This window comes from Urocampus carinirostris, chromosome 18 (assembly GCF_059441175.1).
Source record: "Urocampus carinirostris isolate Australia breed hairy pipefish chromosome 18, RoL_Ucar_1.0, whole genome shotgun sequence".
Lineage (NCBI taxonomy): Eukaryota > Metazoa > Chordata > Actinopteri > Syngnathiformes > Syngnathidae > Urocampus > Urocampus carinirostris.
Genome location: NC_142366.1, coordinates 11,939,546 through 11,966,072, shown reverse-complemented (window position 1 = coordinate 11,966,072; position 26,527 = coordinate 11,939,546). Strand labels below are relative to the sequence as shown.

At 41.0% G+C, this 26,527-nt stretch overlaps 1 protein-coding gene across 2 annotated transcripts in view; it reads right to left on the bottom strand.

Moving 5' to 3' along the window:
* esyt2b (extended synaptotagmin-like protein 2b) overlaps positions 1–18,145 on the bottom strand; it is a 58,720-nt gene extending 40,575 nt beyond the window's left edge. For both annotated transcript variants that reach the window (XM_088321961.1, XM_088321962.1), the window contains exons 1-6: positions 17,550–18,145; positions 8,264–8,305; positions 5,264–5,398; positions 3,527–3,603; positions 2,321–2,393; positions 1,358–1,447 (exon numbers count right to left, since the gene is read on the bottom strand). In XM_088321961.1, the coding sequence (XP_088178087.1) occupies positions 1,358–1,447; positions 2,321–2,393; positions 3,527–3,603; positions 5,264–5,398; positions 8,264–8,305; positions 17,550–17,942 (810 nt within the window). In that variant the 5' untranslated portion in view covers positions 17,943–18,145. The remainder of the gene's footprint in view (positions 1–1,357; positions 1,448–2,320; positions 2,394–3,526; positions 3,604–5,263; positions 5,399–8,263; positions 8,306–17,549) is intronic.
* Between the last annotated feature and the right edge of the window lie 8,382 nt (positions 18,146–26,527).

Here is a 26,527-nt window from a genome sequence, read left to right as displayed (position 1 = left end):
TTGATCTCCGGCAAAACTAACATAAAATGTGACAGAAACAAAATGAAAATAAATCCAAACAGCTAGCCAACATTATTTTTGCCGTTCCATGTATTCCGTTACTCCCCAAGCCTGCACAAAATTTTGTAATTTTATTCAAAAAACATATGATAACAATGTAGTTTTTTTTTTTTTTTCAAATGAATGGAGTTTTTACCACTAGGAGCTGCTTAATAATACACACAGTCCCTTCAGAATGCACTATACTAGGGTAGAAGTTATTTTTAATTTCGGTTTAATGGACTGTTTTATGTCGACAAGCACACCAATAATACGACATATTAAGTGCACTGATCTATGGGAGTTCTTAAGGTCTGAATATGTGTTTTGCACTCACAGCTTTTTTGGAAAGCCAGTAACTTGGCTCGTGCCACCTATAGACGATGGGATTGCAAAATGCTAAGCAAGCTTTCGGAAATTTACCGATTCCAAGGCAAAGCCAAATAAGTAGGGCCATCTATTACAAGCTTTGCTATACGACTCCATTGGGTGCTCTCAATTGGTGTTAAATCGGTCAGAAATGTGATTTTTATCACCGACGAGCTGGTTAACGATGTTTCGGAAGAGTGGGTGAAGATTGAACTACGATGTGTGACTGGAAGGAATGAAAAAAAAAGGTCTTGAATTATCAGGCAAGCTTTGAAATGTCCTCCAATCCTCTCAGATTCGACCAATGGGGTGCAAACTATGGCCTTCGGGCTACATACGGTCACGGTTTTCGATATGGCTTTTAGGAAGGACTGATAATAAACAAGGTTGTTGCGGTTTTGGCCGCAGTGTCCCCTTGTATGCCCCCTCTTGCATAAATATTTTTTTTTCTAAATGCATTAATGTGTACTGTGTTCTCAAAATATGGGGTTTATCTGGGAAACCAAGAAAACAACCCTGCACTTTGAATCCTGCTTATGTGTATGTTGCTTAAGCTCATCTTATTTGATCACTCACTTCTTGGTGCTAATTTCCTCATCACCGGTGCGGTCATTTGTCTTGATTACCCCTCCAATCACGACCCCCGCTCCTAATTAGTTAAACACTCTGTCCCCTTGGCCCTGTGCTAGTTTGGATCACAAGTATTGCCTAACAAACTCTTGGACGTCTCCCTTGCTATTTGGAATCACTGGGAAACTGACCCCCTCGCCTGCACGATTATAGCTTCGCTACCTGGCTTTCTGTGTATCGAACCCTGCGTAATAAAATACATCTTTTTGCTGTGATAACCAGTGTTTCTCCATTTTGCTTCTGCACAACCCTGAGTGGGTTCCTGACTGAATCACAAAGGGGTGATGTAATGAAAATACAATAAAAATATGAAACTTACAGGTTTCTTGAGGAAGAACAGTGAAAGAGCGCCAACAAGAGGAATATTGCCCAGTAGTGGCTCCATCAGAACACGCAACACGCCATGAATCTGAATATTACAACAGGAACACGTTAAGCACACGCACACAAACACACACTTCACATCCTAGCTTGGTAACACAATCTGGCCATCATCCTCCACATTCTCGTTTATAACAAATTAAAACAATTAAAAGGGATTAAATCACCGGGGAGGACGCCAGCTGCTGTTACTGATACTGAGCAAGGATTAATACTCTTTTGTTTGATTGTTTTTTAAGTTTATATTAGATTTTTTTCTTTGCTGCAGTGTATAAATTTGGTGAGTCATGCAAATACCAGAATGGAAACATTTGTTGAAACGAATCAATACGTGCTTTTTATTTCCTTTTAAATTTTAATGAAAACAAAACAAAAGATTAAAATGGAAATAATCAAGAAAATGATTGCAAAATGTTTATTTTTGCAGCGCATCTCCCAGCCCTCTGACACTAATTCAAATTATTATATTTTTGTTTTAAAGTTTGCTTAAAACAGTTATTTTATTATACCGCTAAATTCCAAGTTTTTGTAGTGACAACTAAAGCATCATTATGATATTGGAATATTTTGATGGTGAAAACAAATTTACACTATTGTTAACACATTAAGAATAAAGATTGGAGAATAAGCCAGCGTAAATACCATTTAGTAGTATGATGGCCAATTTGCTGAAGCAAATGTTAACCTCTAAAACAAATGAGTTCCATTAGCATTTAACGAAGAAAAAAACAAGTATCTCTACATAAATCATCAGATTAGAGGTACTGTATACTGTTAGCTAACAAACTACGGAGTTTGCGTGATTGAAAGTCCCTAGCTGGAAATCACAAAATGAAAAATGATCTCAGAGGAGGAACTTGCAGGTCAAACGAAAGCGAGGAAATCTTTGAAAGCACCTGACCTGAATACTTTTGATCCCTGCTTTACAGTAGTAGCGTTTGATGTCAACGTCGATCTCTGTGTTACCAATGAAGCTGTTGAAAGAGGCAAGAAGACGGTGTCTGTTAGCGTCAGAACATCTTAGCCTTCAGAATATAAGATAATAGAACAGGATGGACTTTATTGTCATCAAAATCGATGTGCTAAACATTGTATGCAACCAGGTTAGACATGACTCTTAAAGGTAAACATGTAATAGAGACTTTAAAGAGAAAAATATTAGAATGTCAGAATAAATATTAATGACATAGTGCTCCAAATTCAGAACAAAATCAAGATTCTGTGTCGTGGTTATTGGGGTGCAGAACCCCCTCGAAACAATAAAGGTTTTTTTATTTGTTTTTTCTTTTTTACAAATAACTTCAGTACTGTCAAATTATAATTTTTAAAAAAATCTTGTTTTTTATTGAACAACTATGGACTAAGGACCAGGTCCACTTTAATTTATGATACTTTGCCACCATATTGTGGTCGTTATAGAAAACTGTATTTGCCCTCCAGTTCTGTCTTACTGAAATCAAACATTTTTGAAAAAGCACCAGGGAGCCACTAGGGAGCGCCAAGAACCCCTCTGTGGTTCCTGCGCAGGTTTAGCGGGTGGAGAGGTCCAGATTTTTGGAGGTAGAAAGCCTCTTCCTCTGTTTAGACAATCAGAATGCGGAACACAATGCACAAAGAAAATCTTAGGCAGTGAATCAGCAGTGAACCAAAGCGCGAACTAATGAATTGTCCATGTATTGTCACACAAACAGCGTCATTGTAGAGGTCCAGCTCATCTCTGAAGAACAGGATGATGCTGTACACCAGGGGTGGGCAATTATTTGGAGTCGCAGGCTGCAAGCGCTAAATTTGATATTTATTTTGTAGCATTTTTGTAGTATTTTCACCCTATTTCTGTAGTAGAATTTTTTTGTTGTACATGCACAAAGGGACAGTGGGGACAGATATGGCATCAAACACATTTTTTTCATTATTAGTACTTTATTTACTATAATTTGTGTTGTCAATATTGTCAATTGTCAAACCCTCCGATGAGCCATTGAAAAAAATATTTAACAGGGACCTATAGTCCCTGCCAGAGGGCAACCGGTCAAAGACTTGGTGGCGAGGGTGAGAAAAGTCCTTAGCCTGCTAACTAGCTTAACTGAATTTGTTACTGTTGTATTACCTGATTTGTACATCCATGACAATCTGTCGTCGATCCACGTTCTCGGAGTAAACCTTCACGCCGTTGATCCTGAGAGGCTGAGACACAAACATAAAATTTCTATTTCAGATTTTCCAAAGTTCTGAGTCCTTTTGGACGTCTAGCGCTAATCACTTGATTCCAATTTAATCAAATATCATCCATCAATCCATTTCCTACCCCGCTTTTTTTCAGTAGGGTCAATGGGGTGCTCAAGCCCATTCCAGTCATCTTCGGGCAGTGGGCAGCCTGAACTGGTTCCCAGCCAGATGCAGGGCACACAGAGACAGACAACTCACTCGCTCATTCACACCTAGGGACAATTTGGACCGGCCAATTAACCTGACATCCACGTTTTTGGAATGTGGGAGGAAACCCACATGACACAGGGAGAACATACAAACTCCACACAGGGAGGACCGCCGCAGGGTGTGGCTGCGCACTTACCACCCAGCCGCAGTGCCGCCCTTTCTTAAATATCAGTTATTACTAAATATATTCATGAAAAATATCTGTATTTACTATAAAGAACATCTTCAAGAAATCACAACATTTTTAATTTAATTATGTAGACAGTAGAAGTGCTCAAATTAGTTAAAAAACTACCTTTATAATTGTTTTTTAAAAAGCCACAATACATAGAAATTACAAAAAAAAATGTCTTAAAATAAAATATTGGACATTTTGTTTAGAGTAAGTATCAATAAGACACACAAAAAGTAAGACTTAATAATGTTTTCACAAAAATATTATTGAGAAAAAACAGAATTAAATGAAATAAATGAATTGAACAAACTTATTGCATTGTTTTTAATAACTCCCTTCATCATCATAGTTCAGTAATTGCAATAAATATAACTGAGAAAAAATGAAATGCCTTTGAGTACAATACTGGAATTCCTATGATGATAAAACAAGGCCAAAATACACCCCAAAAAGGCTTTGCGTGGGTTTCCTCCGGGCACTCCGGTTTCCTCCCACTTTCCAAAAACATGCATGTCAGGTTAATTTGCCGGTCCAAATTGTCCCTAGGTGTGAATGAGCAAGCGAATTGTCTATCCCTGTGTGCCCTGCGACTGGCTGGCAACCAGTTCAGAGTGTCCCCTGCCCACTGCCCGAAGATAGCTGGGATGGGATCCAGCAAGACATGCATGTCGGGTTAATTTGCCGGTCCAGATTGTCCCTGGCTGTGAATGAGCGAGTGAATTGTCTGTCTCCGTGTGTTCTGCGACTGGCTGGCAACTAGTTCAGGGTGTTCCCTGCCCACTGCCCGAAGATAGCTGGGATGGGCTCCAGCAACCCCGCGACCCTACTGAGGATAAGCGGTACAGATAATGGATGGATTGATGGATAAAATACTAATAAAATGGCAAAATAGCCTTAGAAATTCATTCAAATTTATGTTTTATCATAGATGGTAGATTCAATGTATTGATTATGAAGAATTATCAATAAGTTTAGTTGTACATTTCATGCATGAAAATGCAACTCAAACTAGCGTGTAAAATAAAAACATTCCTTTTACAAACAAGGAAAAACCCAACATCAAATCAATCCCAGCATACCCCGAATGCAAGGAGGCACAGGGAAACCTTGTGTGGAAAAACACCATGCACTAGGAACAGAAACGCCTGCACCCAGCCTCTAGCTTCAAACCCAATCACAAAAAAACATCACATTTTAACTGCTGCACTAAACGTAGCCATTAAGGCTGCTCACTTTATCTCCGATGTCGATCTTGCTGAAGCGAAAGGTGCTGAGGTGAGCACTGGATTCCTTAACAGCTGGCTCCACCGTGTCTCGGAACACCTTCTCCACGTATTTACAGATGTAGGGCCACATCTGCTTCACTGTCTGAAACGCCCCAAAAGTATTCATAAATAAAAAAATTAAGTGAATCCACAGCCGTATGTTAGGCATGCACAAACTCATTGGCCTGCAAGTTATTGATCAAATATTTGCCGAATATGACGTCACAGTAATCAACCCAATAGAAATATAAGAGCTGATTATTAGTCACTTGACGCCATGCTATGATATTCAATCATCCGACACTAGTTGTTAGAAAGATTCAAAGCATTTATGATTCTTATTAGAATCAATTTTAGATTTTTTATAGAAATAGTAGCACAACTTGGTCGTGTTTCCTCTTTACCGCTTCATAATATCCATGAAACACTGGAGAGATCAGCCATAATCAGTTGCATGGCTGATAATGTTTACAGGCTGTTGTGACTGTTTTGTTATTACAATATTTAGATTTTCTATTGGAGTAGTAGCACAATTTGGTCGTGACTCCTCTCTACCTCTTTGTAATGGGCCTCGAGGCACTGGAGAGCTGTGCCAAAATCAATCGTATCGCTCAGGAGGTACAGGCAGTTGTGATTCTCTTGTTTTAAGAACATTCAATTTTCTATAGGAGTAGTAGCACAACTTTGTTGTGTCTCCTATCTGCCTCTTTGTAATGTATGTAAGGCACTGGGGAGCTCTGCTATAATCAGCTAAAAGACTCAGGATATGTGCAGGCTGTCATGATTGTTTTGTCTTAAGAACATTTTTATATTCTATATAATCAGTAGTACAACATGGTCATGTCTTGTCTCTACCTCTTCATAATGTGCGTGAAACTCTAAAGAGCTCTGCTATAATCAGTCGCATGGCTCAATGGTGAGTACACCCCTTTCATTTCTGCAGAGATTTCGTCATAATGTTTAATTGAACAACACAGAGGAAACGTCGCTTTGACACAATAAAAGGTAGTCCATGTAAAGCTTATATAGCAGTGTAAACAAAAAGTCCCCTCATCCATTCATGCATTATCTGCACCGCTTATCCTCAGTAGGGTAAGGGTAAACCTCTGGTAACAAAAGTGAGTACACCTTTAAGTAAAGGTTCTGGAAGTTCAATATTTTGTGTGGCCACCAGGATTTTGCAGATCCACTTTAATCCGACTGGTCTTGGATTTCACCAGAGCCTCACAAGTTGTCACTGGAATGCTCTTCCAGTCCTCCATGACAACATGACTGAGCGATATTCAAGATCTGGTTCTTCTCTACCTTCCGCTTGAGCATGCCCCAAAAATGTTTTTATTGGATTTAGCTCTGGAGACATGCTTGGCTAGTCCATTTAATTTACTCTTAGCCCCTTCAAAAAAACATTGGTCATCTTAGAAGAGTATTTGAGGACATTGTCGGGCTGGAACTTTGGGCTGCCACCTAGCTTCTGGAGGGAGGGGATCATTTTCTGCTGTATTCCACAGTACATGCTTGAGTTTGTGTTTTCCCTAAATGAAATGCAACTCCCCAATTCCAGATGCATTTATGCAGCCCCAAACCACGATACTTCCAACACCATGCTTGACTTTAGGCATGACACAAACATGTTTGAATTCCTTACCTGGTTGCCGCCACACATGCTTCACACCATCTGAGCCAAATAAATAAATCTTTGTCTTATCAAACCAAATTATATCTTTACAGTAAGCCATTGCCTTTTTTTTTACGTACTTCTTTTCATTGTGTCAAAGCGATGTTCTTTATCAGTGATGTTCTATTGAACATTATAATGAAATCTCTGGAGAAATGTGAGGGCTGTACTAATTTTAGTGACAAACTGTACATACATACATACATCCATACATACATTCAGTTTCACAATGTTTTTTTTTCTTTTTTGTCACACTTGCATTTGTGAGTGAACGTAGATTTGATTGACATCTGCCCAACCAAGTCTGATAATGAGTGTTTTAATTTTGACACTATGTCAATGTTCTATACTCGACACAAACAGAGTGTATTGTATCATATGCTTTGTGCTCCTTTACCAAATCATTGCTGCGCTAGAAATTCATTGGGGAGCCAAGGGAGCGCCAGCCTGCAAAAGTTTGGGAACCATTGTTCTATAGGAATGATGCAAACCTTTGCGTGGACATTTCAACTGATATTTTTCTAATTTGATTTCCCTCTATGTTCCTGCTCAGGGCCTTCACTTGGAAAACGCTGGTCTACTAGCGATTTTAAAAGCCAAGAAGAAATCCGCAGGTTCAGGGGGGTTCTCCATTGGTGCCCTGGTGCTGTGGAATGCCCTGCCTTCTGAGATTCAATCTGCAACCTCTGTGGAATTGTTTAAATCTTGGCTTACAATGCACTTATAGTCAATAGCTTATGAGTGATGTTGACCTTAAACTCTTGTATTCTTGTCTTTTAGGGAGAAGGATGAGCCTTGTTGTTGCGGGGTGCATGCATTTCGAGCCATTATAGCGGCATTCGGACCTGATGTATGCCATCATCTTAAACCTGTTGCATTGGTCAGGATTTTAGAACAGGAAGCTATGAGGTTTTACAGTTTTTTTCCGACCCTGAGATAAGTTTTCAGATCAGGGAATGGTGTAATGATGGTTTGTGCAGTCCTTTGAGACTTAAAGGCTATAAAATTAAACATGACTTGACTAAAAATAATGATAGTTTGTGTGAGCTTCTTTTTCTCAATATAGCGTTTATTGGCACATTATGTATTAGCAGGATTTAATTGGTTATCGGTAGGAAAAAAACAGTTATCGTGCATCCCTCTATGCACAGTTGTTGCTCGCCTAGGTTGGAATCCCGCAGTCATGAATGAAAGTCAGAACATGAATATTAATGAAAGCCTCTGCGATGTACTTTACAGTCCTGGCTTCGCTCGAGCGGATAATTTGAAAAGACGGCGGCTCCCTTCTTTTACCTTGTTTAGCCACTCAACTCGCTCCACGTCCGGGAAGTGGACCTGCAGGGGAAAAGAGAGTCGACAAATCTCACGTTGTACGGTTTATGAATGCCAAAACGTCTTTAAAGGTCAACAGCCAAGGACACAATCACAGACACACACTTGAAAGAGCGCAAGTTCGTAAAAAGTGTAGACCAAGCAATTTATGATTTCATTTGATCATGGAGCATCTTGTTGAGCAAATACATAGACACAAATAAATCGTATTTTTACAACGTGATTTTTTTTTCACACCAATTGAAAGGTCTAGGTTCTATTAATAAGACTATTGCTGAATAACAATGTGATAAATTTGATTAAAATAACTCAAACAACCCCCACACTTTTAAATAATAAAAACAATAATAATAATAATAAATTTAATTTCAAAGTGCCCCTCCGGACTCTAATGTTTGTATTCACAGCAAACAAAAAATTTAATGATTTTGTCTGAAATAATTTGGAAAATTTGTCAATCTGTTTAAAAGAGGGGTGTCTCGTTCAAGGCGTCCTCAAAAAATTGAGTTATGTATTTTCTCCATCAAGTATTTGTTAACAATGCCCAAACGAGTTCAAGGGCCGTTATCTTTTTTTTTTTTCACCGCGCCTATCTACTTTAACTTACTTTTAGCAAAGCTGTTTGGAGCGGAACACATTAGGTAAGACCAATGTGGCTGGGGGAAGTGACGGAGAGTGATATCATGCTCGTCCCTCCTGGTTTTTGTCTTGTTTTGATTTGTTCGTGTAGGATAAAGATGGTGAAGGTAATAAAAGGTTTCTATCAAGTAGAATCCAAATGCTACCCCAAACCCAAAGAAAGATGGAAAAAAAAAAAGAGTATTTCTTCTATCGCGTCTATGAAATTCACATACTTGCACACACATAATGAACGAGCTGACTGAAGCTGCAATAATGACAAAAACCAGGAGATGACGCAGTTCAAAATTTTATACAGCTTCTTTAAAATAACTAATCCTAAATACTGGGTCATTATATTTTAAATGATTAATCAAACCTGAAAAATTGTGTGGTTTGTAAAAAATAATAATAATAGTAATAATGACTTGTTTAAAATAACTTATGGGTCAATTTTTTAAAAACTTATTTTAAAATATTAAAACAAAATAAAGTAATAACATGCATAAAAAACTTTTTTGTTAGAACAACCTGTAAAATCTCATCTCATCTCATTAGCTGTACCGCTTATCTTTATTAGGGTCGCGGGGAACCTGTAAAATGAGGTGGCATAATTTTTTTTTTCCTGAAGATCAACCAGTAATCCAAAGAATGGCAGGGTGCACCTAAAAAAGATGAAAATTACTTCAGCTAAACAAGTGCTGCAAAAATCTGCCGAAATAAAAAGCAAACATTTCAATCCTCTCCCCCTTTTTGCCATTTTAATACCCCAGAAAAAGCTGATGAAAACAAAAAAGTGATGGCGGTTATATATCAAAACCCAGGGACGGAAACAAGCACATAAATAAACCCGGCGCCAGAAGATGTAATTAAACCCAATTGGATTGGACACCCACTCTCAATTCACTGTTGTAAGAACAAAGTGAAGTTTCGAATCCAACCAATAACACCGTCTCAGTGCAAAGTTCATCGATCTCAATAAGCACAAAATCAATATCAGAATGTGATACTAAACTTTGCTGACATCCGCACACCTTTTGAGGCAAAATAGGCTCTAACGGTTCAATGGAAATGTCTTTCTCCTCTCACTAGAGCGCGGTGAGTTACGGCACACATTCAAGCAGTCGGAACACGGCGCCGTCACCACCGGAAAAAAGCTTATGCGGTATTTGTGTCAAGGCGGCGACAGGAGCATGGAGTCCTACTTAGAGTTACATATTGAACAGTCTTGTTATGATCGTGGTGATGACAAGGCGAGGATGGGCTTGACGAGGCAGAATCGTCGCAGGTTCTGAACGCTCAAACGGCACCAGATGGTAAAGTAATGGCTAGATCAAGCGCGATTTAATGATCCTGCAGTGGGAGTACACGTAAACCTGCTGCAACCTTGTGGAGATTAATGGATCCTTGTTTGGTGCACAATAAAGAACTTTCAGTAGTATTGAGGGCCTCAAATATTATTATTTTATTTCTCCAATTAAAAGGTGATTCTCTGTTATGAGACACGTGGTCAATGTCTTGGCAAGGAGGTCATTATTGAGGTTGAGTTTGAAAAGCTCTCTTGTTGCATACAAATTTAACAGTGCATTGTTGACCAATGATGCAGAATAAATAATTTTCAGCACAGAGTCCGATTGGTATTAAGAACCCTAGTTAATAAAAATAATATTTTGAAAAATAAGCGGGTTGCGTGCAACATGTATAAGGTATCTGTCCAATGAAACCCACCTATGACTTTGCAAGGGAGTCTTTATGGAGGTTGTGTTCAAAAGCTCTTTCATTGGAGAATATTTTACTAATGTATTGTTAGATTTATTTGAGTGATAATTGTACACTTCGATTGATAAATTGATGAATAGATAAACAAACAAACAAACAAAAGGATAAATTAATTAATCTAAAAATAATCTCTCCCTATTGGGAGAAAAAGTATTAAATTTTTGGTTTTAGTTTTCTTTTTTGACTTATTTCTCTCGAAAATAAATAATTATTTTTACGTTTTTTATTTTTCTCATTTATTTATTTTTAAAACAATTCTACAGCATATATATTTATGTTGTATTATTATTTCTTATTTTACTATTTAAAAAAAAAACGCTAAAATTATTGATCAAAATTGTTATGATACCTCAATATTATTTGATAACATTCCTAAAGAAAAAAGAAAGAAAAAAAAAATTATTATCGTATTACAGTGTTCCTATAAAACAATTTGAATGAAATGTTCTATATTATAAATTTTGTCATATACTTAATTTTTTAAAAAGTGTAAAAAAACAACAGGGCAGTGGTTAGCGCATGTGCGGCACAGTTCATGTCTTGGGAACCTCCTGCGTGGGTTCAAATCCAGCTCCAGACTTCCTGTGCGGAGTTTGTATGTTCTACCCGTGCTTGCGTGGGTTTCCTCCGGGCACTCCGGTTTCCTCCCACATTCCAAAAACGTGCATTTCAGGTGAATTGGCCGGTCCAAATTGTCCCTAGGTGTGAATGAGCGAGTGAGTTGTCTGTCCCTGTGTGCCCTGCGATTGGCTGGCAACCAGTTCAGGGTGTCCCCTACCCACTGCCCGATGATTGCTGGGATGGGCTCCAGCACCCCCGCGACCCTACTGAGGATAAGCGGTGTAGCTAATGAGGTGAGGTTAGGTAAAAAAAAGACAACAAAAACAGTAATAATCAATGTTGTTTTTTCTCTCATTTTCATATTTTTTGCCAAGATGAAAAACAAAAAGTGGCAAATTAGAAATATTATCTGCCATCCTTCATATCAGACAATTTTTCTCCTTTTAAGTATTATTTTTCACATTTTACTAGAAAAATAAATGAAAACTGTGGTAAATAGTTTTTTGTTTTTGTTTTTTTTAACTAGAAAAACAAGTTTAAGAAATACAATTTTAATTTTGGGGACTTTTTTCGTATAAATTCAGTCCAACAGTTTTTTGATTCCCAGTACTAATCACAATAAATTTAAGAGGATATACTCATAGATAGATATAATTGGGATTACTTGACTGATCCATTCAAAAAACTGCAGCGAAAAACCCACAAAGCAATCCCACTAATTTGACTTATGACATGACGAACTGGGCCACTAATGTTGTTTATCCTCAGCAAGGAAAATGGGTGTAAGGTAGGTGAGCAGGAGATAGAGAAAGCCCAAAGGCCAATTTTCGAAGGCATGCAAACACCCATCACGATAATTTGTAATTGCTTGAATCACATTATTTGTTTGGTTACTCTACAACAAGACTAAGAGAAACTGCATGAGGTGGGGAAGTAGTAATTAAAGAACTGGGAGGACTGATTTCAGATTTCTCTCATTAAAGCTCCTGACGGGGCCCTTGCATCATGTTGTTCTAAGTGGGATGCTCTTTTTGCATTAAGCGACGTCCATTCTAAGGTCCGAGTCAGCAGAAAAGTCTGATTGCAAGCCTCAAACTTTTTTTAATGTTTATTTTACGAGGGGAAATGAACAAGCGGCGTCTGTGAGACGAGGTCATGTTGGGATAACCTCCGTCCGGACAGCTCCCATTTCCTGCAAACGGCAATTTGACTAATTGTAGATTGGTATGAATGATATCACAAATTAGTTATATCGGCAGACAAGTGTATATAGTTGTTGTAGGTTTGATCCTAAATCACGTAGGATACACACAAACCCTCTTGTGATTCTACAAAAAAAAAGAAAAAATATACCTCAAACAGTAAGCAGCATCTCCAAATATCTGTTTTGGTATCAGAATACTTGATCTCCCTAAAAAATTTTTTCCATCCATCCATCCATCCATCCATTATCTGCACCGCTTATCCTCAGTATCTTTGGCAGTGGGCAGGGGACACCCTGAAATGGTTGCCAGCCAGTCGCAGGGCACACAGAGACAGACAATTCGCTCGCTCATTCACACTTAGGCACAATTTAGACCGTCCAATTAACCTGACATGCATGTTTTAGAATGTGGAAGGAAACCGGAGTGCCCAGATAAAACCCACACAAGCACGGGGAAAACATGCAAACTCCATACAGGAGGTTCAAACTCATGATCTCAGAACTATGCCGCACACGCGGTAACCACTGCGCCGCCCCCTATAGTTTATATCGTCTGGAAAACAATGTATACACCGTGAGATAAATTTGGTGTCAGGTCAAAATCCCAAGGTCGGTCTTGCTGATACTAAGTTTGTTTGGTTTCGTCTTTGGCAAGGAATCGTCTTAGAATCCTAACATATGTTTGGTAAACTTTTTCACAAAATAAACAGATAGAATATTTCTCAAATGTCTTAAAGTTTGTTTGTAAAATGAGCAGTAGTGAGTTTTTGATACTGGTATCCGACGCTGTCCCTAGGATTGATACTTCATATTATGTCTTGTAGTGACATCGATAACCAGCTTGGTGGCCCAGCTTGGTCGCCCCGAGACTGGGAGGTTGTTGGGTCTAGCCTTGGCCAAGCTATACCTAAGACTTACAACATCGATACTTGTTGGCTTGGCGCTCGGCATTAGGGTTTGGAATTGGGGGGTTTGGTCACCCAATAACTCCCAATGACAGGTGTTGCGACACATCGGTTAGGTTGAGCGAGGGGGCTGGGAATCTGCTCCTCTACATCAATTTCTCACTAGGGTATATGGGTCCAGTATATAACTACATAAATCAATATATAGATAACTGCCCAATTCTAGCGCGCTACATTTATCAGTCAACAATAAATATTGCAGTATCACACGTCACTTCCACTTTCTTGTATCCAATTAACTGATAGTGGTTTTACCAATACGGGCCCAATGTTATCTTAGAGTTAATGTTCGTAGAGGATGCAAAAAAGCTAATTCTTCAGTACATGTTTGATAATTTGATTCAAACTAGGAAATTATAATAATGCGATATCCTAATGCCATATATGTCAGGACCTGAACGGAGACAGGACCCACTCGCATAACGTTTCTCACAGTTTTATTGGGAAGAAGGGAAAGGCGTGCATACACGATCCGGAAATCGCTGGTCGCGGGGAGTAGGTTACTACAGACACGATGTGGGAGGTCTGTGGGAACGGAAAAAAGTCGAAAGCCATGAGAGGAGAGTAGACTAGGTCGAGAACAAAAACGGATCGTTATTCAGGACGGGAGAACAGAAGTGGTTGAGATCAAAACAGGCCGTAATTCGGGAGGGAAGAGCAGACCGTAACGGGAGACAAAAAGGAGCAAAAAACAGGCAAAAAAGGACTTGCCGTGTAAAAACAGAGATTTGTAGATGGACCGACAAAAGAGAACTGAGAGGACAGAGTTTAAATACTGACAGGGAGACAATCTGTCAACAAACTACAGCTGGCGCCACACAGGCGGGGCCAATTGGGCGCCATGGCAACCGTAACAATATCAACTACTACAACACTTGAAATGTGTTTCTTTCCCGCCGTTAGATCATTGAGACTCATTTTAAACATAATTTTTGTGGTAAGTAGTTTTTTTTAAACTAGGTCCAGAGACATTTTTTTAAAATGGCACAAAATACTGCAAATAAGGATGTATTTACGGGCTCTGTATGTAGGGATCCGCCCACCTAATCAAATTGCTCTGGGTGCTTGGCTAGGGTTTTCAAGTGTTTACAGTTTCTCCGGTTTGTGGGTTGTCATCATAAAATGTCTCAACAGTGAACATAAATTGTTTAATGAGCTTCCAAATAAAGGATTCCTTAGAGACGTAAAGCCAAAACGCGGTCTGTCGGTATAAAGCAGTAAGTGAAACCTGCAGTTGAAACTTTGCACATATATTTTGGACTGAACCAATTACCGTCCGCGTAACTTTGGCTTCACAAACACTAAAATAGTTAGGTCACAGAGAAGATTACCTTTTCCCTTATTTTATTTCCGAGCCAGATGTACTCATCATATCTGGCTTGCGAGTCATACGTTCCAGACTCTCGGTTTAACCTATACTGGTCTTTCGGTATTGAGTCGATGACGATTCTTTTTAGGATTCTAACACCGTTTTCATGGCCAAATAAAAGCACTTTCTAGGACTTTTGAAGAGAGTTATCCAATTTCTCAAGCACTCTTAAAAGAATAAATGTGAATCATGTATTTTGCAGATCCACATACACTCATCGGCCACTTTATTAGGCACGCTTGTTCAACTACATGTTAACACTTAATTTCTAAACAGCCAATCACATGGCTGCAACTTAGTGCATTTCGCCATGTAGACATGGTCAAGACAATCTCCTGCAGTTCAAACCGAACCTTTGTATAGTGAAGAAAGGTGATCTGAGTGACTTTGAACGTGGAATGGTTGGTGGTGCCAGAAGGGCTGGTCTGAGTACTTCTAAACTACTGGGCTTTTTACACACAACCATCTCTAGAGTTTACAGAGAATGGTCTGAAAAAGAAAAAATATCCAGTGAGCGGCAGTTTTGTGGGCGGCAATGCTTTCTTGATGCTAGAAGTCAGAGGACAATAGCCAGACTGGTTCGAGCTAATATAAAGGCAACAGTGACTCAAAAAATCCACCTGTTACAACCATGGTAGGCAGAAGAGCATCTCTGAACACAGAGTACACAAACTATGGACTACAGCGGCAGACGTTCAAGCAGGGTGCCACTCCTTTCAGCTAAGAACAGAAAGGGGGGCTGCAATTTACACAAGCTCATCGAAAACAGACAAAAGAAGATTGGAAGAAAACGTTGCCTGGTCTGATGAGTCGATTTCTGCCGCGACATTCGGATGATAGGTTCAGAACTTGGTGCAACAACATGAACGCATGGATCCATCCTGCCTTGTATCAACGGTTCAGGGCGAGAGTTGGTGGTGTAATGGTGTGAGGAATATTTTCTTGGCACTCTTTGGGCCCCTTGGTACCACAGCCTACCACAGTATTGTTGCTGATCATGTCCATCCCTTTATCACCACAATGTACCCAATTTCTGATGGCTACTTTCAGCAGGATAATGCACCATGACACAAAGCTGGAATTATCTCAGACTGGTTTCTAAACATGACAATGAGTTCACTGTACTCCAGTCACCAGATCTCAATCAAATAGAACATCCATGGGATGCGATGGAACGGGAGATTTGAATCATGGATGTGCAGCCAAAAAATCTGCGCCAACTGTTCGATGCCATCATGTCAATATAGACCAAACTCTCTGAGGAATGCCTCCGAGCACCTTGTTCAATATATTCCACAAAGAATTGAGGCAGGTCTGTAGGCAAAAGGGGGTACAACCCTTTACTAGCAGGGTGTACCTAATAAAGTGTCCGGTGAGTGCACATATCTGCGATTTACATATGCGATTTGTATTTTATTAATACATGATTTTTAGATTTTGAGTGAATCATAAATACATTTTGGGATGTGAACAACACGTGTGTGAATAATTTGAAGACAGATCTCTCCCTATATAAGTGTTGGCTAAAAAGTACAGTAATGTGCCGCTTACATTTTCAGGTGCAGGAAGTTATTCCATCATAATTTACCACTGGGAAAAGCTATCTTTATTTTTTCCTTGCACTAATACACATTTAATAATGCCCTGTTTAGGTGTAGCATGGACCTGTCCTCTTTTGCTGTCATGATTGCTGATTCAGGGTACCTGTGACTGCCCAATTGGCGCCAACAGCCCTGAGCGCTGATTAATTCAGGGACTCTTTTTAAACCCCCGGCTTCCAAGGGGGAGCCGTCAGACCGTTTGCGAACCTATGCTCCCACCTAGGCAAGCTCATACCTTCCGACATTTTCCTGCCCTGTTTTCTCCTGCCTGATACCTGTTGACGACCTGTTTCTGGACCCGTTTCTGCCATGCTCTTCCATCCCGACCACCGACCTGTTTTGCACTGTTTCCTGCCTGATACCTGTTGCCAACCTCTTTTCTGGACTTGATACTGCCCTTTCTCTCCCGTCCCGGCTAGTGACCAGTATCCCTGCTGCCTACGATTATCCTCGTTCGACACGGAAGTGCCACTTCCGCGTTCCAGCCACCTGCTACCCGTGTCCGTCGATCATCGGATCGTGGAAGCAAGCACTGCTCTCTCTCTTTATCAATAAAACTGAGTAAATTAAGGCTACTGGGTCCTGTCTCCGTTTCTGGCTTGTGACATTTGCGTAACCCATAGGGAGAGATGTCGCTTCGTAAGACAATGACATACCAACTAATGTCATATGCCGTTAATCACGGGATAAGAACAAATGCAGTGGAAACGCGACAGCAATGTCGACATCGTTTTCAAGCCGACTTGTTGAGAAACATGGCAACAATTTCAAGCATTTACAAGTACTTCACCCAAATTCCAAGCATGTTTCAATCCTTGAAAACACAACATTGAAAGTCAAGAATTTTCAAGGATTTCAAGCACCAGAACAAACCCTGTTTTTGGTTTCGAGTTGATACCGATTCTTAAACATTGATAAAAAGTGGCTCTAACAGAAAGTGTGAGCGGGCTAGCTCTCAAAATAACAAGGTGTCTGTTTAACCATTGTACCCTGCTGTATTTAGCTCAGGCTGGAGGGGGGCTACAGGTCGTACTTTACTTTGGGAGGGGGGACAGCTGGTCCCAAGTCACAGCTTTACACCTCCAGTCAGCTGACGGACAAAGTTATGGAAGTGCAGGTGGAAAACAAAAAGCGAGCGGCGGCGCCTTACCCACGGCGGCAAGTCCGAGGCACTCAAGCCCGGTGCCATGCTCCTCTCTTCCCGTTCCAAAAAATCCAAAGCCCGGCTCAAGCGACTCTGCTTCCCTATGGCGTTTTTCCTCCACCAGAAATAAACCAGTAGCCCGATGAGCATCCAGCTGAAGCTCCACTCGAAGTAGCCCAGAGCGTAAACGGGGAAAATGAGCACGAAGGTTTTGGCGAACTGCACCCACGTCTGCGTCAACTCGCCGGTGGCCGAAGGTGCCGGGCTGCTGCAGTCGCCGGGCGCGGAGGGGCGGCGGAACCGGGCTCCGCCACCGTTCTCTTTGGGCGAAGCCGTCGCTGTCGTCGCGGTCGCCGCGCCGTGTGCTCCTCGCACAGCAGTCATGCTGTCTCTGGACATGTTGCAGGTGCCCGAAAAGGGAAGGGAAAGAGATGAGCCCCCTCACGGGAAGCTCTTGGAAACCATTCCTCTGGTGGCGGCGGTTAGGCTACAGAGCCCCCGCGGCTCCAGCGCTTAACCCAGGGGTGGGAATGAACATTCCCAAAAGCGACGTGAGGATCAACTGCGTGAACGTGTCTGCTCGTCCCATCTTTTTCCACGAAAACTTTTCTACAACGCCATCTAGCGGTCTCCAAAAGAAAACGCACATAACAAGGAAGTCACACTCGGTGGCCACATTATGGGTAGAACCACCATTCTCACCGTGTCCAGATTAGTAAATGCATACATGTCAACCTCCACGGCTTCATGCCATTACAAAATGTTGTATTTTCCCTTACAAAATACAAAATAATCTAACAACCGTATTTTTTTTCAAACGTGTTTATTTATATCGTTTAACATGTTATATTGTAAATGTGTTTCGTTATATCATCTCATCTCATCAGCTACACCGCTTATCCTCAGTAGGGTCGTGGGGGTGCTGGAGCCCATCCCAGCAATCATCGGGCAGTGGGCAAGGGACACCCTGAACTGGTTGCCAGCCAATCGCAGGGCACACAGGGACAGACAACTCACTCGCTCATTCACACCTAGGGACAATTTGGACCGGCCAATTCACCTGAAATGCATGTTTTTGGAATGTGGGAGGAAACCGGAGTGCCCGGAGGAAACCCACGCAAGCACGGGGAGAACATACAAACTCCGCACAGGAAGTCTGGAGCTGGATTTGAACCCACGCAGGAGGTTCCCAAGACATGAACTGTGCCTCACATGCGCTAACCACTGCGCCGCCGTGCTGCCTCGTTATATCATATATATTGTTAATTAACATTTTGTAGTGAGATACTGAGTTGCTCGACATGAATGAGGTTTATTATTAAAAAAAAGTTCAAAAATTAAGTAGCTTGGACGTTCACTGTAAAAGGAAAAAATACATGCAAATATAATTAAGTAGTCAAGTCAAGTCAAGTCATTTTTATTTGTATAGCCCTAAATCACGAAGAGTCTCAAAGGGCTTCACAGATTATTACACTATATTACACAGACTATTTTTCAGCCGACGAGAAGCGTAGGTTATTCATATGCTATGGAGTAGAAGTGAGTTTTAAGTTTAGATTTAAACATTTCCACTGAGGTTGCAGATCGGATCTCAGGGGGAAGAGCATTCCACAGCACGGATGGAGAACGCTCTCGAACCAGCAGAACACTTCTTTGCTCTTGGGATCACCAGAAGACCCGCACTCTCAGATCGTAGGCTTCGGACCGGGACATAGGGGCAAATCAGATCTGAAAGATAAGAGGGAGCAAGTCCATGTATGATTTTGTATAATACTAAGAGAACCTTGATATCACAACTAAGGCTAACTGGGAGCCAATGCAGGTTAGCCAAAATCGGTGTTATGTGATCGTACTTTTTTGTCCTAGTTAAAAGCCTCGCTGCGGCATGTTGTACCAGCTGAAGAGACTTGATTCTAGACTTCGGAAAACCAGAGAGTAGTGCATTACAGTAATCGAGACGTGAAGTAACAAATGCATGAATTATAGTTTCCGCATCCGACTGAGACAGTATTGAACGGATTTTAGCAATGTTACGAAGATGGTTGAAAGCGGTTCTAGTAATTTTCTTTACATGCATTTATTTCAAAGGATAGATCAGGGTCAAATATGACACCTAAATTTTTAACTGAGTCACTCTGTGTGATTTGACATTTGTCAATGTTCACAGCAGTTTTTGAGAATAAGTCACGGCATTTAGATGGACCAATGACTAACATTTCGGTCTTTTCAGAGTTAAGACGCAAGAAATTGAGTGACATCCACTCCTTTATCTCAATGAGGCAGGCCTCCAAATTTCCACAGTTTAGTGTGGGAGATTCCTCCAACGGAAGATATAGTTGAGAGTCGTCTGCGTAGCAGTGGAAGCTGATATTCTACTTGCGAATAATATCACCTAATGGAAGCATGTAAATGCTGAAAAGAAGGGGGCCAAGCACTGAACCCTGTGGAACACCGCAGGTAACATTAAAGGGCTCAGATGTCATTTCACCATATTTAACACAGTGCGTCCTATCTGAGAGGTAGGATCTGAACCACGAGAGGACGTTTCCTGAGAGACCAATTAATTTTTCCAACCGTTCTAGTAGGAAATTGTGGTGCACTGTGTCAAAAGCAGCACTAAGATCCAGCAGCAGCAAAAGTGATGAAGCGCCAGAATCCATTGCCAGTAGGAGATCATTTGTTAGAATAGAATAGTAGAATAGTACATTTACTTATTCAAATTATGAATTCATTTTCTGCATTAAATTATTGTTGGTAATATACTGATTAAAGGGATTACCTCAAACCTGTATTTTTTTATTTTCTCCTTTTTTTCTTCCTTTTTTTCTTAACTTCTTTGTACAACAATAATGATTCATAATATAATGCATCAAAGCAAGTGAGCCGTTTGAGAGCCGGCTCTCTTTAATGAGTTGAGCCGAAAAAGCCAGTTCTCTAAAAAGAGACGGACTTCCCTCCACTACATGACTACCTCAAGAAATCCGAGGCGGCAGATGCATGCGCACAGTAGCATCGATCTGCTCGCTTCGTTTGCAAAGAAATGAAACGATACCGAGATAGAGGCTACCACGACGAACTTGCTTGACTCAATTGATTTGCCATTTCGTCATAGTCGGTGTATACCGGATGGTACCCATAACTGACAAATTTGCGTTTTTCCGTACAGATTTTCTCGTACGTCGTACACGTCTTAGAATGCATAATAAACGTACTTTGTACAGCAAAAACGTACAGGTTGACAGGTATGTAAATGAATAATATAAAAAGTGTGACTTAGCTGGATGGCTGGGGGTCTTTTCGAAGGTCACAATTTAATCACGATTCAGGGATGTAAGATCCGATTAAACAGTTTAATATTTCATTTTGTTATTGTACATTTAATTAATTATACTGCACTTTGAGTTACAATTTTTATTGTTTTGAATAGGCTACATATGTACATTTAGATTTTTTTCTGTCTGATATACATTAAGAAATAAAAAGTACGAGCATTCTTTCCAATGTTCGAGGAAGTATTTATGAATCTAGACATATACATGCATAGTATTATTTCAAACAACAAAATTATCAATGGAAATAAAGCTAGAATGCTTAATTCCTCAACTGCCCAAAAAGGGAAATATGGGGAAATATACTAAATGGAAAAGCACAGTTTATACATACAGCTAATCATAATAGCGTTGCTGTCATGTAAAAAACACATATGCTATTTTATTTTTCATTATTTGAAATTGGGATTTATGCAATGTTTTCAATCTAGAATATGCAAAAAAAAATGTGATGCATGATTTTAAAAATGTAAAAATGCATGGATAGGATTTTTTTATTTATTCTAGTTGTTTTTCACATGAAAGGTGCGATGCAGTATGAATTATATGTTTTACAGCATAATTGCATCCACATGCACAGTTTTTCATATTTAAACTTGTTTGGTATTTTGAAAGAATACAAATTTAAGAATATTTTCAAAAATAGCAAGAGATGCATCCGTTTTTTTTTGTTTTTTGTTTTTTTACAATCACTTGATCATCTTTAACAAAAATACATACTAATATTAAGAATAAATCTGTAAACCATCCATGGATAACTAAGGGTTTACATAATGCTTGTAAGAAAAAAAAAACAACTTATATAGAAAATGTATTAAACTAAGAACTAAGGAAGCCGAATCCTGATATAAAACGTATAAAAACAAATTGACAGGAATATTAAGAGCAAGCAAGAAATTATACTATACCAATTTATTACATCATAACAAAAGTAATATCAAAGGCATTTGGGATATATTAAATAGTATAATAAAAGGAAAGAATGTAAGCAATGCATATCCAAACTATTTTATTGATAAGAACAGTGAAAATTATAATTTAAATCAAGTTGTGGAGAATTTCAATAGTTATTTTGTAAATGTTGGACCAGAGCTCGCTGCAAATATCCCAGAGTGCAGTGGTAAACAATTTGAGTCACTGATAAAAATGAACTCCAAGACCATGTTTTTATCTGGGGTTACGGAATCAGAAATCTTAGACGTGGTTAACAACTGTAAAAACAAAACGTCTATGGATTGTTTTGACATCGATATGGTACTAATTAAGCAAATTATAAATAGCATTGTGAAACCATTGACCTACATCTGTAATCTATCATTTCTAACAGGCAAATTTCCAAATCAAATGAAAATAGCAAACGTTATACCAATATACAAAAATGGGAACAAGCACATTTTTACAAACTATAGACCGGTATCTCTGCTTCCTCGGTTCTCTAAAATATTAGAGACTTTACAATAATAGACTAGAACAATTTGTAGATAAACATAAATTGATTAATGAAAGTCAATATGGTTTTAGAGCAAACAGATCAGCAACAATGGCAATTATTGATGCAGTAGAAGAAATCACCCATAGTATAGAAAAGAAGAGATACGCAGTCGGGGTATTTATTGACTTTAAAAAAGCATTTGATACCATTAATCATAATATACTATTAAAAAAACTGGAAAGATATGGCATCAGGGGAGTGGCTTTGCAATGGATTCAAAGTTATTTGACGGGGAGGAAGCAATATGTAAAAATGGGAGAGTTTTCATCTGAATATTTGGACATCTGTTGTGGAGTACCACAGGGTTCTATTCTGGGACCAAAGCTATTTAATTTATATATTAACGATATTTTTAATGTTTCAAAACTATTGAAAATAGTAATATTTGCAGACGACACTAACATTTTCTATTCAAATGATAACTATATTGATTTGGTAACCTGTATTAATCGTGAACTAATTAACCTAAAAGTATGGATGGATATAAATAAATTATCCTTACATTTAAATAAAACCAAAGTAATATTCTTTGGTAATTGTAAGGCAAATCAAGATTTAGAAGTAAAAATGGATGGTGTCGCAATAGACATTATATCAGAAATTAAGTTTTTAGGGGTCATAATAGACAATAAATTAAGTTGGAAAACACACATCAGACACATACAAACTAAGGTATCTAAAAGCTTTTCAATAATTAATAAAATCAAATTTCTTTTAAATTATAATGCATTGTATTTATTATATTGTTCTCTCGTTCTGCCATATTTAGCACATTGTGCAGAAGTCTGGGGCAATAATTACAAAAGTTCACTACAGCCCCTTTTTATCCTTCAAAAACGTGCAATAAGAACCATACACAGGGTAGGATATCGGGATCATACCAATATTTTATTCATGCAGTCCAAATTATTGAAATTGGATGATTTAATAAAATTTTTCACTTCACAACTGTTATTTAAGGTCAACAAAAACATAGTGCCAGACATACAAAAATTATTCACTCGGAAAGAGGGAAATTATAACTTGAGGGGCTGTGGTGAATTCAAAATCCCAAAGGTGAGAACCACCAGGAAAAGTATGTGCGTGTCTGTGCGTGGAGTCAGACTTTGGAATAATTTGCAAAATGAGATCAAACAATGTCCAACTATCCATGTGTTCAAATTTAAATACAAAAAAGCATTACTGGCGAAATACAGGGATGAAGAAAATGGGATATGAGGGAGATTGGAAATACTGTTTCAAACTATGGTTAACTTGTTGTTATTGTTGCTATTATTACATCAGAACTGTTATAAGTATTGTGTTTATTTTTATTGTTATTATCACTGGTGCCGCAGTGACATTATGCGCATTATGACGTTGAGGGATGGGTATTGCAAAGATTAGTGTATAAAATATGTGATTATTGTAACTTTTATAATTATTGATATCTGACCTATTTAATAAGTATATCCATGAGATTTTGTTGTATTGGACACAAGAGGAGCTATCTATAAAATGTATTTAATAGGGAAGATAAAGGGGTAGGAAAAATAAGCATCTGCTTCTGACTACCCCTTTTCGAACATGTTATGTGACATTATTTTGTTCTTGACTCATTGTTTTTGTCCTGTTTTTATTTTTATGTTCGAAATAAAAGTTTTCATTCATTCATTCATTCATACATATTTGCTTTAAATTAGTTCTTATCACTGGAGGTGGGGTCCGCTGGCGAGCGCCTGGTGGCCGGACCCTTACCCACGGGGGCCGGCCGGGCACAGCCCGAAGGGACGACGTGGGACCCTCTTCCCATGGGCTCACCACCTGTAGGAGGGGCCAAAGGGGTCGGGTGCGCAGAGAGCTGGGTAGCAGCCAAGGGAGGGGTCCTTGGCGCGACGATCCCCGGCTACAGAAACTGGCTTTTGGGACATGGAACGTTACCTCTCTGGCAGGGAAGGAGCCCGAGTTGGTGCGTGAGGTTGAGAAATTCCGACTAGATATAGTCGGACTCACCTCTACGCACGGCTTGGGCTCTGGTACCAGTCCTCTCGAGAGGGGTTGGACTCTCTTCCACTCTGGAGTTGCCCGTGGTGAGAGGCGCAGAGCCGGTGTGGGCATATTAATTGCTCCACGGCTCGGCGCCTGTACGTTGGGGTTCACCCCGGTAGACGAGAGGGTAGCCTCCCTCCGCCTTCGGGTGGGGGGACGGGTCCTGACTGTTGTTTGTGCTTATGCACCAAATAGCAGTTCGGAGTACCCACCCTTCTTGGGGTCCTTAGAGGGTGTGCTTGAGAGCGCGCCCCCTGGGGACTCCCTCGTACTGCTGGGAGACTTCAACGCTCACGTGGGCAATGACAGTGAGACCTGGAAGGGCGTGATTGGGAAGAACGGCCCCCCTGACCTGAACCCGAGTGGTGTTTCGTTATTGGACTTCTGTGCTCGTCATGGTCTGTCCATAATGAACACCATTTTCAGACATAAGGGTGTCCATATGTGCACTTGGCACCAGGACACCCTAGGCCGTAGTTCGATGATCGACTTTGTCATCGTTTCGTCGGACCTGCGGCCGCATGTTCTGGACACTCGGGTGAAGAGAGGGGCAGAGCTGTCAACTGATCACCACCTGGTGGTGAGTTGGCTTCGATGGTGGGGGAAGATGCCGGCCCGACCCGGCAGACCCAAGCGTGTTGTGAGGGTCTGTTGGGAACGGCTGGCAGAATCTCCTGTCAGAAGAAGTTTCAATTCACACCTCCGGCAGAACTTCGCCCATGTCCCGAGGGAGGCGGGGGACATTGAGTCCGAGTGGACCATGTTCCGCGCCTCCATTGTCGAGGCGGCTGATCGGAGCTGTGGCCGCAAGGTAGTCGGTGCCTGCCGCGGTGGCAACCCTCAGACCCGTTGGTGGTCACCGGCGGTGAGGGATGCCGTCAAGCTGAAGAAGGAGTCTTATCGGGCCTTCCTGGCCTGTGGGACTCTGGAAGCAGCTGGCAGGTATCGGCTGGCCAAGCGGAATGCGGCTTTGGCGGTTGCCGAGGCAAAAACTCGGGCATGGGAGGAGTTTGGCGAGGCCATGGAAGCCGACTTCCGAACGGCTTCGAGGAAATTCTGGTCCACCATCCGACGTCTTAGGGGGAGGAAGCGGTGTGCCATCGACACTGTGTATAGTGCCGATGGGGCGCTGCTGACCTCGACCCGGGACGTTGTGAATCGGTGGGCGGAGTACTTCGAAGACCTCCTCAATTCCACCGGCACGTCTTCCTCTGGGGAAGCAGAGCCTGAGGACTCTGGGTTGGGCTCTCGTATCACTGGGGTTGAAGTCACCGAGGTTGTCAAAAAACTCCTCGGTGGCAGGGCCCCGGGGGTCGATGAGATCCGCCCAGACTTCATTAAGGCTCTGGATGTTGTGGGCGTGTCATGGTTGACGCGCCTCTGCAACATCGCGTGGACATCGGGTACAGTGCCTCTGGACTGGCAGACTGGGGTGGTGGTTCCCGTCTTTAAGAAGGGGGACCGGAGAGTGTGTTCCAACTACAGGGGAATCACACTTCTCAGCCTCCCTGGTAAGGTCTATTCAGGGGTACTGGAGAGGAGGGTCCGCCAGGAAGTCGAATCTCGGATTCAGGAGGAACAGTGTGGTTTTCGTCAAGGCCGTGGAACACTGGACCAGCTCTATACACTCTTCAGGGTCTTTGAGGGTGCATGGGAGTTTGCCTGTCCGGTCTACATGTGTTTTGTGGACTTGGAGAAGGCATTCGACCGTGTTCCTCGGGAGGCCCTGTGGGGGGTGCTTCGGGAGTATGGGGTACCGCACAGTCTTATCCGGGCTGTGCGGTCCCTGTATGCCCGGTGCCAGAGTCTGGTCCGCATTGCCGGCAATAAGTCGGATTCGTTCCCGGTGAGGGTTGGGCTCCGCCAGGGCTGCCCTTTGTCACCAATTCTGTTCATAACACTTATGGACAGAATTTCTAGGCGCAGCCTTGGCGGGGATGGAGTCCGGTTTGGGGGCCTCAGCATTGCGTCACTGCTTTTTGCAGATGACGTGGTGCTGTTGGCTTCCTCAGCCCGTGATCTTCAGCTCTCGCTGGAGCGATTCGCAACCGAGTGTGAAGCGGCCGGGATGGGGATCAGCACCTCCAAGTCCGAGGCCATGGTTCTCAGTCGGAAAAGGGTGGTATGCTCCCTAC